We start from the raw sequence: 14,900 nt of genomic DNA on the forward strand, positions 1-14,900 counted from the left end.
ATTCTGACTCGTGATGAGATTTCAGAAGTATCAATACTGCCTGTTCAGATAATCAAAATATGAGGTAGGATGAGGTAAACATTGCTCATGGTGCAACAAAAACTCAACAGCAGAGACTCAAAAAGACCCAAGGCAATGTTCATAGCTGGAAATCAGATTCTGTTTTAAATGAAATGCTTGACAGAAGTAACAGTTTACCTGGTATGTTTGAACCAAGCAACTCTGAAACAAGGAAACCTCTGAAAAGCAACATAAAACATGACTCATTGGCAAGAATGTTGTGTGCCACTCAGTTCTCTCCTTCTGTTGATGATGCTCAGCTATGACTTCAAGCCATGCAGATCACATTTGAGAGCTGTGGAGAAACATCTTCTCAACTCATTGGTCTGGCTTCTGTGCTTACCTCGTAATGGCCGATGGTATTTAGTTTCCTTATCCCATCATCCAACACCTCTGAGGAACCATCAATATCTAACAATTCTCTTTGCTGCTCCTCAGACACAAGTTCTGCAGTATGAAAGCAACAGAAAACAATTAAACCCCAATGGCATTCTCACTGTACTGATATTTGTAAAGAAAAACAACACTCAACTATTTTTGCACCAGTGACTCCCAACTGAGCTGCTTCTCTCTATCCTTGTGCTAGGTCACATGAAAGTGGTTTTGCACTCCTACACTTCTGATTCCTTTTCTGGGGTGACAGCCTGGGTGGCTTCCCTTTCAGCAGGTTTTGGTGCTTCACTTTGTGTTGGTCAAGGTAGAGTTTTTGGAGGTGCTTTCACTAATCACTATTCTGCGGCACAAGTGGGTCCTGCTGTTAAGGTTACATTGGGACTAGAAGAGAGGTTCCACAAGCCACTTCTAAGAGATCAATAAAATGAGCTGTACAAGACTGACACAGTACTTGTGAAGGGTGGTCAGGCACTTGTAAAGGATACAGACATCAAGACATCAGATATGAAAACAAATGATGAGCACGTGCCAACACAGGGTCTGAGATGGTGAGGAAGCATCAACACCTTAGGGAGCAAGTCCAGGAGGTGACAAATGTCAGCAATATAGAGCTAGTTAGGTTTCCTACCAGCTGCGTAGGAAGTGGTATGGTGGTAGTAGCTACAGACCATGGGCTTTTGAAAACCCAACAAGGAAAGGTGGTTTGACTCATCTGCTGGAACAGCCTTATTTACATCTGCAGATATTGTAGGTGACTTCGTGAGTCACGGGCAAATTATTATATAAACCTATAAGATTTATTTGAAAGCTCTCCTGATCGAGGGCAATGTAGGCCTGTAGGAAGAAAGGGAGGTAGGAGGAATAGTACATAGGGACTAAAATACTTGACAATCATGACATGTGTCATCTTATCCACTGACAAAATGTACAACAACTGTATTTAGGTGGACAGGCCTGCCACCTTACTTACCCCAGACAAGGAATAGGTAAATTCTATATGCATAATAAATAACATCTGTTTGTTAATTGCAATGCTGAAGTCCTTGCAGAAGTGAAGCAGATACAGCTCCAGTGTTCTAACTGACAACATAAATGATCTAGTGTTTGCCTAGAAATTCCTCACAAAAGCTACTTTCCATATGAACGCTGAAAAGAATCAAAGCCAAAGGTAGGCATTCCTAATAAGGAAACTCCACAACAGACCAGTAAACTCCATGAAAATACAGCATAGTGACATTCTCTTACCAAGACCAATTTCATCCAGCTGAAGACCATAGAGAAAGCCATTCTTATTAAAGAAAGCCTGAAGGCTCTTCTCCTTGGCTTGGCCTATGGTGTCGCAGTCCAGAACATTAACTTGGATAGTTTGACAGGCATCTCCACTCTCGTTTTCTGGAACCTTTTCAAAGATAATGTTCAGCGTCTGGGGAAAGAAACACATGTTATTCTGACTTACAGGGAACACCTGGCATAGGAAACCTACAAACTCCTGACAGATTTTTAGCACCCGAGAGATTTTCAGCATATTTATTATTGAAGTTGTTTCAAATAAAGATTATTTGAAGGAATTACACAAAGAAGCATTTATAATTCTTCCTGTTCATAAAATGAAAAATAGATATATGTATAACTATATATTTTCAAGAGTGTAATTTGTCTTCTGCTTTTGTGCAAATATATTTCAGTGAATTACCAAAAAACAACAAGAGAAGAGGAAGAATTACAATGCATGTTCTAAAAAAAGCAGATCTTTTATGTAAAATGAATGCCTTAACAGCAAAACTGTAAGTGACAAGAGATCTGATAAGGCTGCTGAGTAAGCAGTCATGGTAAGCATGATTGATTCAGAGTGGCAGGAAAGCAGTGTTAAAATGCATATTTACACCAGCAGATTATGCTGAGTGCCTTATATCCCACAGAAGGTACACCTCCCCTGGAGGTGTCGGTGTCTGTCTGCGTACAGCCCTGTCTCTGGAGGCAGCACAGACAGGGCTGCCACAGCAGCAGTGAAAAGAGAGAGCAGATAGAATCTGCAAAGTGGTACAGATCTGCACAGAAAAGTGCATTGTGTCCTATTAGTTGTTATTTCAGCTCAAACACCAGGTCTGGTTACAGCACCCCTGCCCTTCAGCTCATTGCTACTCTTGGCTGGGACACAACTCCTCTGCTAGGCTGCACACAAGCTGAGTAGGGACTGGAGGGAGCTGCCAGTGACACTGAGTGACCATCTCCAGGGAATGTTTTTTTTGTCAGGTCATATTTCTGATCAGGTCAGGCAGATTAACTGCTAGAAGGCAGGGAATAAGGGATGAGCACAGAATTGCTAAGTTGTAATTGCAATTGCCAAGCAATAACATCAGAAATTTCCAGTGCCACAGCCTGCTCTGTGCAGTGAAATTGCTGTCCAGCTACATGGACACAGGTGTTCTGCTAGAGATGTCTTGGGACAGAATTAAAACAAGTGTTTTAGGTACCAGCACTTGATTGCAAATGGCATAGGAAAATAAATGTACTCAAACCATTCTGGCTGCTGAACAGTTCTGGTGTAACATTTATCTTCTGACTGAAATGAGAGGACTCCAGGTGTGACTCTGAAGGACTGAGCATTAAAACAGGAAGCAAGTAAACAATTTTTTTTCTCTGCTGTCATGTGAAGGAAAGAATTTCTGTTCAGGTTGTTGCAGGGACAACTTTCCTAACTTCTCAGAAAAACTGACAGTTATTAATAGTTGTAGAATAGTATTTTCTGCTTATTACCCAGCAAGAGTGGAAATTACAACATGCTACTGGTGAAAAAAAGTAGTCCAATGCAACAAAAATTAACTTTACTGTCTCTACAGAAGCAAAGGGATTATTAAAAACGGGGTTGCAAAACGATTAAGATTATGGTTTAAGAAAGACTAGGATGTAACTGAAGTAACAGGGAACAACTTAATCAGAACACTGAGATGTTTAATTGTGAGGAAAATGAGTCCATGGAAAGGACAGATGGAATGAGAGACAAGGATATGTGGGAATTGCAGAAGGAGAAGCAGACTGGACACCATGCCTCAGGTTGGGATTTCATGCAGAAAATTAGTAAAAAAATATATTGGCACAGCAATGAGGGAGTCATGCTTGGTTAGGCCCACAGACCAACTGTACAGACAGCAGTCCTGTCCTTGACTCTGTCTGCCCTGAAGTCATGGTCTTGTAGGATTAAAATGTGGACAGGGACTAACTGTACTTTGTCCTTGAAAAACTCATTTTAATCAGCCTTTGCCCCTTCTAGTCTCTGAACTGATCTTTCTGAAGTAGATCCTTGCACTTTAACTGATGTTGCTTTGGCCCTTCATCCTTGGAAGCATTCCTTTCCTTCTAACATTATTCCTACACTGCAATATTCATGTTCCTGCTCCTGCTTCATTTTCCACTCCTTTCAGACCACCAAGAGGAACTGTCTATCTCTCTTCCTCCTTTCCTTTTCAGCATATACTCTCACATAGGCTGCACAGGAATGTGCAGCCTCTTCAGTCATTAGCACATGAGAGCCCTCCCAGTCCAGCTCCACTCGCTGCAGGATGACAGCACTGTGAAAAGAGAGTAGTCACCCTTCATGTCGGTGGAATGCAAGTCATGTATGGACTCCTTAAGTGAAAGTATCCACAGTATGAGGATAATAGGAATGCTTTATAACTCAAAGAAGTGGTCAGATGGGAAGGAATATTTAAACACGTAAAAGTCTCTAAGCCATGAGAGCCAGATGGTTTTGCTGATACGATTTCCTGCAGAAGTTAATCTTAAGTGATAAAGCAATTGATGGGGAGCTAGGAAAGCCAATTATTATTAAGTTGTCCCTCTGCAGCTGAAGTTTTCATAAATCAGATTCAACCTGTCTGACAGCACAGTCCCTGGCTTTAGAAACCATTAATCAGAAGCCGACAGTCACAGTCGCTATACTTAGACACATAGTGTAGAACTAGAAAAAGAAACAGAAGTTATTGTAAAGTTATGAAAGCCCTTTTATGATCAGCTCTGGAGGTCAGAAAATATATGAGAAATCAGGGGAGGCCATGTGAAAGTTGAAAGAAAATATCATCAAGCCTTTTTCTAAGCTCTCTCACTTTGCAGAGGAAACAAAAATACTATTAACTTAGCAAAAGGTTCAGGAGAAAATTATAGAACCTGGTTCAAGCTAATAATATCTAGACATGAGATTTCACACACTAGAAATTATGACAGCAAGACAAAGTCACAGTACTCTTGAGAAAAGCTTTAACATGGGTTGTAAGAATTGTTAAAGGCTACTTAAGGAGAAGGTGGCACCTGCCACTATTTGCACAGGAACTAGCTTGGAACCTAGCTACAAGACAGGAACAAACCTAAAAAAATGTATTTTCACTCAGGCAGTCACAGAAATAATGATATTTGAAGACAGTATATGCAGATGGCTTTTCAGATTTGTAGTTTCCTTGAAAATTAATTTCACACAATGAATTATTTAGCAGAGCTATTAATAACCATAGCAGATAATAAATGAGATGTGGTTTAATAAGCAATGTGACAATATCATATTTTCTTAGAAATAAAGAACAATAATCTGGGCTATTTAAGGACTCTCATTCATTACCCTATGCATCAGCTATGCATCTGAACAGCTATGCATCTGAACAAATCATATTTCCATTTATCAGACAGACAGAAAAAAACCCAAAAAATCCTCTTTTGATTGGTGAAAGGCAATTTATGTAAAGAGTCAGTACCAGGATGTACCATGTAACAAAACTGCCTTAGAACTACTCCCATCTCCCAGACTATGAAAATAATCAACAGGAAATATCAGGTTGATTGTATGATCCTACTGCAGCAGCCAGAACAGTCACCTGTGAAGAGGTTATAGAACAGCTGTAGAAGAGTTAGCCAACTGGCACAGAAAATGGTGCAGGAGTTAAATTTAGGCTAGATGGTCACTACACAAAGGAAGGGCTGTGCTGTTGATGCTGCTGTATATGACACTCAGTCTGTCTCTAATCCAGAGGACTCTCCTGTAGCCAACATCTGCACTGCTCACTTTGCAGTGAGGGTTGCTGTGTTCTTTTCTGCTGACAAAATCCCCTTACATCACATGCTTTTAATAGCTTCCTTATCTCTCACAAAGTGTGACTAATAATACCACAATCATGATGTCTTATTAGGAAATTGGTTTCCTTGTCTCTGCTTTACTCCCTTACAGCCCACCCACTTTTTTTAACACCCCTCTTTTAACTCATAAAGCAGTTGAACACTTTAAACAACCTTCCACAACGTGGCTTTGCTTCACTTTTGATAAAAGGCAGTTGGCTGAACAGGTGAATTAGATCATTTCTTCCCATCTGAAAATGCAAACACATTTCAGCAAAGCATCCAACAGCCCAAATGCCTTTTTTAAAATAAGCTGTGACTACTCAAAGGAATGCTGGAGCACCAAGTCCACCGTAAGAAGTGTCCCCTGGTTTCCCACAGAAGACACACCACTGAGAACATCTCCCATTCCAGGCTGGCACTTTCTATTCAAAATGAAGCTCTCCAGTGAAACACTAGCTCTCAGCTGTGGAGCGCACTCCTTCATCAGTCACTGAGCAAATTATCTGCCAGGGGTGCAGCTGCTTGTCTGCCTGTGAGAGAGCAGGCTTGCTTCCTCAGCCTGAGAAAAGGATCCATGACACATCCAAGTCTCTTTCAAGGCAGCTTTATTTCTCAGTACTCAAATATAAGCACAGCATGAAAGAGCACAGCTTCTCAGCCCGTACTTGACCAGCGCTTTTAGGAGCATCTTTCCTTCAATTCCTCCACTTGAGTATGTACTTCAGCAGCCTATCTCTGTTCAATGCCTCACCCTTTCTAGCAGAGAGGGTTAACAGTAGGGTGTGGGGTGATCCAAGGTCTGTGGCCTTTTTAAAAAAGGCATGGGGCCCTGCCAAGGAACAGCTCTAATGCAATTCAAACACTACATGTTCCTAGGTTCTCTTTTTTTTCTGGTTACAAATGGCCTGAATGTTAAAAAACCTCTCCTGACCTGTGGAGCTTGCCCTGATTTTTAGGAGCCTGTCTGCATCCTGCTTTTACTGGTTTGGAACTGAACTCCCAGTCCTGAAAGGAGAGATTCTCATGCAGAGCACCTACATCCTTGTTTGTACCCTGTTACTGATTTGAGAATTGAACTCCCTACCAGATGTATCCCTGTATCTTCAAGTGCCTACACAGCTTAAAAAAAATCTGGACACCAAATGTCTGCAGATTTGCTTCACCATCTCTATATCACCCTCTTTTTGGCTGTATTTTTTTATGCTTTACTCTGGAGAGGTAGATTTTAGTGTACTGCAGTTGTAGGGCTGGGGAAAGGGGAAAACCAAAATACCAAAAAATACTGCAAGACTCAGAATGTAACTGCAGTGAGCAATTGTACAAGTGCACTTGAAAACTCAGATCAGAATTTATTCCATTTAGAAAACAAAACCTGCAATCCTTTAGGCAGAAATGTTCTCCCACAGTACGGAGAAAACACTTGTTTCCCAATCTGTAAGCTTACAGGTCCTGCACATCAATGCAGTGCATCTGAAGTGGTGTTAGTGAAGGAAGAAAACTGACTACTTTCTCTTTAGCCTCCTGTTAAATGCTATTTTTGAAGGGAAAATGTGCACAGCTGGCTTGCTTCTCCAGCCCAGAAAGCCTCACCACTCCACCTAAGTCTCTTCACAGCGCAGTTTCAGCTTCCAGCGTAAATCTTAGATAAACCACCTAACAAAACCGTTTCCCAGTCCAGCCAGAACTACAGTCCTTGAATTTCATCTCTGCAATTTTATTGCAGGAGTTCTCTCTCCTTTTGTGATGGTTTTAAAGGGAACATTCATCCCTTCCCAGCTAAGCCCAAGGAATGCTGCACCTAAACGGGAAAGCTGATCTATATTAACCCTATAGCTGCATCATTATCTCCTATTCAAAAGCAGGAATACAAAGTACAAAGGCAGGAAACAAGGTTCAAGGAGGACTGTAGGCTCTCACTTCCTCATCCATCTGCAGTGTTCCTCAGTGATAGCAAGTCCTTCAGACCACTTACCTTTTCTCCTCTTCACTGCAGTCTGACCACAAGGCCCTATCAGTGACTGCATGCATAGAAGTAGCTCTAGAAAAAGTATTTAAGGTTCTTCAGCAGTTTCAGAGTCAGCTATCCCCCCAAGGGGCTCTCAATTTGAATGTATGCTATAAATAAGAAAATGTTTCTGTGCAGTCTACTAGTAACAGGCATATTGATCTTGCTTGAAAATTGCTGCTCTGCATCACCACTGCATTTTGCATCCTATGAATACATACAGCAATATATTTAGATCTACTCTGGATCTCAAATACATGCCAGCATGCAGCACACAAACAAGGAAACCTAAGATCTTGGACCATGTATTTGATTTTCAGTCACAAACTTCCTTTCCAAATGCACACTCTGGTAACTTAGCTTGAAGTACCTTCAAATGCAGCCTCTAACAACAGCTTTGTAAGAAGAAGATTTGACTACTGCTTTATCAGTTTGAAGCTTTCATTAGAGAATGACAATTCAGAAATGGCTCTCAGAAATGTTGCCATTTCAGTGAGTTTCCTATGTGGCCCAATGAGAGAAGTCCAATGGACTGCTGACCACCCAAATTTTCCAGTCATGTAGTCTACTTCAGTATATGGCATCTTAGCACCTCCAAGTTCTTGCTTCAAAACAGGAGACAGGCAGACCTGGAAACTTCAGCCCTACCACGGACTTAGCACATGGGCTCTGAAAAGGACTGAAAGGACAGCACTTGAACTGTCCTTGCTGTGGCCATTGCTGCCTGCCAATTTCTGCTCCCAAGGTGTGAAGCCCACTGTTCAGCAGCACTTCTCATACTCCTCATTATGTCATATAACTCTGACTGGAAACCAGGAGTTAAGAAGCAAGGAAGCTACAAAAATAACTGGAAATACACATTAAAGTTCTCAGACCTAAAATCACTTGGAAACTCTGGAGCAGAAAAGTGCTCTGGTTATTCTGAATACCCTTTTCAGACATCCTACTCTAAAAGCCACAGTTTTTACATGTTCCAAGTTGCAATAATCCCTTCTCATCTCAGTGTCACAATGACAATCAGTAAGGGAACTCCAGCTTTCAAAGATGTTTGGGTGCAACTGGAAAACAGGAAGTGCTTAGGTAAAGTAAGAGAAAGGCAAAAAAATCTATGGTAAATTCAGAAGCTTAGCTAGACCTCCCAGATATCTTGTTTTTAACCAAGCAACTAAGTAAAATCCATCATGCTGTAACCTTGCTAATTTGAAGATGATTTGGTGCTAATAACATGAAAACCCACAGCAAATCATTGCCTGAAGATTAGTCACATGTAAACACAATAGAAAAAAAAAAAAAACAACAAACCTCTGCATTCCATTCTTTCATTCATTTGTAAAGTGTAGTTTAGTTTAAATTCTAAGCATGTTTATATTTTTGTAGTATACTTTAAAATAGGAATGTTTTTTTAATATCCTGAGACTTCATTAAACCTACTCTTTGGTGATTAATACATGCTATGAAGTGAGGAGTAAGTGCTATTTCTGAAATGTATATCAGAGAAACACCAGCTAGTTAAACTCTTAGCATGTTTGGAAACTTTGTCATCAATAACAATTTTACTATCTGGGCACTTAACCACTACCTTAGTGTCTTAAGAGCCTTATTTAACTTCTTAGAAACAGAGAAAACATTACAGCTGTCCATGCCTGGAGGAAACACAAGCTGGCAAACATACCACTGTTTTGAATTCAGACACTTGCCACAGCAGCCAGTCTTCGTTAAGAGTGTACAGGGCTTTGCAAGTTATTGCGTCAACAGGGCCTTTGTTTATCCTCTGATTGAGGGTTGTCACCAGCAAATAGAAAGGTTCACCAATTGTCTCCTAGGACAGGGAAAAATAAAATAAACATTTATTTTTGCAATCATTAAATGAGCATGAATAACTAGAAAAAAATCAAGTGTAACAAATGGTGCTATTTCCTTTTAAGTAACTCATTATCTTGCAGTTATAAAATAAAATCCCTCCAAGCAGATTTATCCAGTTATTTGTTTAACCTCCATCTTTTGCTTTTCAGTGCGAAAGTCTCATGCAAATAGCAAGGGACATCTGGAGTGAGTGGCAAGATAGCTCACAGCCCCTTGCTGTGCACAAGCACACTACAGACAAGCTGCTCCTACTCCACCTGGCAGACACTTCCTAGTTTCACCAAAGAGTGGGTGGGGGGTGAGACATGCACATGTTCACATGCATACTTCAGCTACTTCTTCCATTTTCAGTCTTTTGAGAAAACAAGCTAACAACTAATTTCCTTTTGAATTGGTGTCTTCCCTTTTTGTCTCTGAAAAATGTCTTGGGAGCAAGCTGGTGCGACTTACCCTGGTGTATCAGCCAAAGAGGAAATGAAACTGGGGATTTCCTCTCCTGCCTAAACCCCAGGGCTCAGGAAAGCACCTGAGAAAGGAAGGATGTATCTCTATTTCCACGTGACACCATTCCTGCAGCCCAGCTAAGGCATCTCACTAGCACAGCTCTGTAAAAATGTCTGGTGTATTGAGAACATATCTCTGACAGTTCCTTGGCACTCTCCTCGATTCCAGGAAACCACTGTGAACTGCTGAGCCTCAAACAATTCTGCTGCTGTATTAATGCAAGCACTGATGAGAGTGATACCAACAGTGTGATAGCATCACGTTGATAAGAGAGACAGGAAGAGTAACCAAACACTGAAATCAGGAACAAAGTGCTATAAAGTTACTAAAAGAAACAAATATTAAAATGAAACTAAATGCTCATTTTGTTTTCATCTGAAGTAAGTTAGATCTTGAAATCTGCAATACTGCTTGGAGGTTGAAAAGTTTGGAAAGAAATTTAGTTTTCCAAAGGATGGTATTCCTTAAATCTCCATTTCTTGTTAGTTTTCCAACAACTTGCATAGATGGGTACCACTGCATTTTATCAAGTGTATCAGTCTTTTAATATGATCACAATACATCTCACTGAGCTGAAATGTCTGGTATGAGACAAGGATATGCTGGAATGACAAAATTACCCAAATCTTGGCCAAATACATGACACGATCATTGCTTGGAGATGTGCTCTTTTCCTGCATTCCACTGATGACAGCCAGCTAAGTCACCTAAACTAGAAGAGTGCACACTCATAATGTTAAATGCTAGACTGAATGCTTTAAACTGAACCCTCTGACAGCTCCTATGGAAAAAATCAATAAAATAAATTCTCTGCCTATCTTTTGTAGTGAAAAGATGTACACATACCCGGAGAAATCCAGAAAGGCAGACAGACATCCAGTTTGTCAGCAATTTTTCTACCACAGATTCAGTTCGCCTGAGCAGGAGCTTAGGCTGTACATTGCTCGATTGCTCCATCAAGTCCCTTGTCAATACTTCCAAAATATGGGTCAGATAAACTAGCTTAGTTTGTAATGCAATTGTCAAGAAGGATGCAAACAAGCACCTGTGGGGGAAAAAAAAGAATGCTCTAATTCTGGAATTTCTCTTCCCAGTCATCTTTAATAAATGAAACACATTTTAGTGCAGTTCATATTCTAAGTTCTTCTTCCTCAGGCACATAAATTGTCCACTGTTCTCTACAAAAATATAAAAAATGCAAGTCCATCTGCTCTTGTGATTATTTTTTAAACACAGAACGTGTGCCTCTAAATTTAATTTTGCAGAACAACACCTGCTTCAGTGACAGAACATTTCTAAACTGTAGAACTGTTGATCTAACTGCAGGAAGTGTTTACAGTTTTGAACTGAGCTTTCCTGCTCGTTTGCCTCTTTGTTTATATGTACAAACATTCCAATTTCTCTTTAATTGCTTGTTTTAATGGCAATGTTTTTTCTTCCTCAGTGAGTACAGATGGAGAAGGAAAAATGCTCCAGAGTACTGCGAGCTTGTTTTGCAAAAAGTAGCAAATACATTTGTGTGCTACAACTCATGTTGTTTTTTCCTGCTAATTCTTTTTCTTGAAGATTATAAGTATAATCATACTATACCTGTCTTTCACAGAGAAATTTTTCTGCTTTTCAAGGGTGTGAATGAGAGTAACAAGAAAGTTCTTGTTACAAATTAAAGCATGCAACATGTTGAAGCTTTCATCCTTGCTGGTTTGGTCTCTGCTCTGGAATAGTTAAACAAAAATAAGCAAACTGTAGTTTGGCTATGATGGATTCTTAATGCTCATAAAAAAATGGAAAGAAACATATGAGATAAGATCCTGGCCTCATTCAAATCAGTGGGAATTTTTCATTTATTTAAGGTGTCTCAGGATTTTATCAAAAATGCATTTGAGTACAACACAGAATGTACATGTGCAGAGCATACATTTTCTGCCCTATATGCAAAGCAATGCCAATAGTTAAGTTTGCCCACCATTTCCCATGATGAGATTCTGTTTTATCTAAGTAAGTCAAACACACATTGGATAACAGCACCTTACACTTGAAACTCCTTTTACATATAAACCCATGTAATCCTCCTCGTGGAAGAAAGGGAACACACTGAAAATGTAAGCTGATGTCTTCTAGGACAACACTGAGAGAAGGGATACAATCACTCTTGAAAAAGAAATTAATTAAGGCATATCACACTACATCAGCTTACCTGTGGCATTTCTTCACTGAAGATGGATGCAAAGCCTCCTGACTAAAATATAAGGGGATATTTATCATTTACAAGTACACCAAAAGTTTCTAACACATGTATGTTTAACACACCAAGCATGTCCCTGATACTACTCGAAACAAAACAATGGAAATGTGGACTTCTAGCAGATACAATACAAAAACTGTACACAGTAACTCCTGCAAAGGTGCTGCCAAAGCTCATTGGAAAGTGAACTCTCAAAAATGACCTGCTACCATCTTCAATGTGCTGTGTGTGTTACTCGATGCTGCTGAGCTGCACTCGCACAGCAGTCAACCAGTTCTCCCCAGGAAGGGCTGTGTCACTGCCATCTGCAACGTGCTGCTGTGCAAGGGGTGCTGCAGGCTGCATCCTTCCTGCCTGGCAGCGATAGCCTTTGGTACACAGGGCTGCTGCTAACGAAGTGACACTTGAGCTCATCTGCTTCCATTCATTTCCAGGCTCTCCATGAATATTTGCTAATGAACTCACCAGGACGTCCATGCTGGCAGTCTCCACTGAGGCACAGGTGACACCACACATCCAGTCCTAGCAAAAGCTCTCACACAAAAGGAAGGCCCCAGTTCTCAAGCACCTTGTCAGTGCCTCTTGAGCAACAGATCTACACCATTTACTGTCATCTGCTTTATCTGTCATGCTGGCAGCCCCTAGTTTCCTTACAGAGCCACAGAATGGTTTGGGTCATAAGGGACCTTAATGATCATCTAGTTCCAACCCCACTGCTGTGGGTAGGGTTAGCTTCTACTGGACCAGGCTACATAAATCCCCATCCAATCTAGCACTGAACATTTCCAGGGATGTTCAATTTCCACCTACAACTGCTCTGGATGACCTGTTTCAGGGCCTCATCATCTTCATCATAAATTTCTTCCTTATGTTCAATTTAAGTTTATCATCTTTCAGTTTAAAATCATTAGCCCTTGTCCTATCACCACAGGCCCTGGTAAAAAGTCTGTCTCTATCTTTTTTTATAAGCCCCATTTTAACTGAAAGGCTGCCTTCCTTTCTGAAGGCTGAACAATCACAGCTGGCTCAGATATCCTTCATAGAAAAGGTGTCCCGACCTTCTGAGCATTTTCATCCCCCTCCTCTGGACCTGCTCTAACAAGTCATTCCTCTTGCTCTATTCTACCCTACCAAACTCTTCCCTCTTTTCCTCCACCTGCTATTCCTATTTCTCCAGAACTTCTTTAGCAAACCCTACATCAACTACCAATAAAAGGCACACACACACGCATGCGTAGAGTGAGAGAACCAGAACTGTGTTAAAAGTTAAAAATGCCTGTGATCAGGGAACAAGGACTAGAGCATTAAACCAAACAATGTATGAAATTGAGGGAAAACAGAAATAATAAGACAAATTTAACAAGCAAAGCAAAAATTAGGCTTAGCATCAAGAACATTTTAAAGAGTAGAGATAATATCCATTTAAGACCTACAAGCATTAAAAGCTATTAAGCCAGATCAAATATAGAAAACTGAAGCAGTGGGAATCAAGACTCTCAGAACAAAGATGGGGTTGACCACTCCTCATTTTAGGTATGGGAGTCCCTCTTTAAGGAACTTGTCCCATCCTAAGGGATATGCCTCAGACAAATGGCATGAATTGCTTTCCTGAGCTGCCCATCTCTGCACTGACTACAGAAGATGCTCAGTCAACAGCTTCAATTTCCATGCTTAAACAGCTTAGACAGGATGAGACAAAGCCCATCAATCACACTGGAGGGCACAAAGAGTGCAATGTGGACATCATTCAAACACATGTGGTTAGTGAAGGAAGTGGTGGTTTGTCACTTTGACCCTTCTGTCAACCCTTCTGACACCCAGCTGCAACATACACCCCACTGGCTTTTCTGTTCTTCTATAATATTTGTTGAGTGGAGCACTGCTTTTCTGCCACATTCACACAGCACAAGGCATATTTGGACACTCCTGCAATGTAAACAGTAAGTACTTAGCAGAAGAAATTGGTATACAACATTTTAAGTAACTTGCCTGACACTGTATGTTTGTAGAGAGCAAACAGTAGCAAGTGTACCTTCGTGGGATAAGTATTTCAAACTGAGACAAAATCCAACTGAAATAATTTCCAGGATCAGCAGTGATCAGCATGAGACTCACCAAGGCAAAACAGGAGTCCTTCCCATTTTTACTTTACAGACTGCAGCAGAGTGGCAAATTTTATACCTTTTTTTTCTTAACTTTTTATTTGCATAGAGCACAGCATTTCCACTGAATCAGCTTCTACAGACTATTACTGTTTTGACAAGGGAAAGTATAGGAAAAAGTATATTCTTAAGAATAAAACTGCTATTTTAATGCTAATCTGCCTGGCAACAAAACAAACATAAAGGAAAGAGACGCAGGAAGTAAAGTTTCTTTTCCACTTTCTTCAAACGACCTGGTGACCCTCTAAAAATTAGGCTGGGGGCATAACAGTAGTACCAGCAGAGATATTCCCAGTGTCCTTTGGTGTGAGAACTGGACTCAAATGATACAGGGATTTTGCATACGTAATTGCTAAATATTATTCTGCCTTGGTGTCTAGTATTTGGTGTTGTAACCAAAGGCCCTGATTCTGCACTGCCACATGTATTTAACTTTATCACAATGAGCCTTTACTAGGATCACAAACAGCAATAACGTGAAGCAGTGTGCAGACAAGAGCGCAAGACTTGGCTGCAGCAGTGATGAGTAATACATGAAGCCTGGTAGATATTTCACATCCACACC

The 14,900-nt window shown here is 40.6% G+C and overlaps 1 protein-coding gene across 1 annotated transcript in view; it reads right to left on the minus strand.

Annotated features, from left to right (window-relative positions):
* The window catches only part of PLXNC1 (plexin C1), a 68,379-nt gene that overhangs the window by 12,194 nt on the left and 41,285 nt on the right, over nucleotides 1-14,900 (minus strand). Inside the window, exons 18-23 of the mRNA XM_041474428.1 lie at nucleotides 12,126-12,167; nucleotides 11,519-11,643; nucleotides 10,775-10,973; nucleotides 9,234-9,380; nucleotides 1,699-1,876; nucleotides 404-507 (exon numbers count right to left, since the gene is read on the minus strand). Of these exons, the coding sequence (XP_041330362.1) occupies nucleotides 404-507; nucleotides 1,699-1,876; nucleotides 9,234-9,380; nucleotides 10,775-10,973; nucleotides 11,519-11,643; nucleotides 12,126-12,167 (795 nt within the window). The remainder of the gene's footprint in view (nucleotides 1-403; nucleotides 508-1,698; nucleotides 1,877-9,233; nucleotides 9,381-10,774; nucleotides 10,974-11,518; nucleotides 11,644-12,125; nucleotides 12,168-14,900) is intronic.

Source organism: Pyrgilauda ruficollis, unplaced genomic scaffold (genome assembly GCF_017590135.1).
Source record: "Pyrgilauda ruficollis isolate IOZ18807 unplaced genomic scaffold, ASM1759013v1 scaffold32, whole genome shotgun sequence".
Classification (NCBI taxonomy): domain Eukaryota; kingdom Metazoa; phylum Chordata; class Aves; order Passeriformes; family Passeridae; genus Pyrgilauda; species Pyrgilauda ruficollis.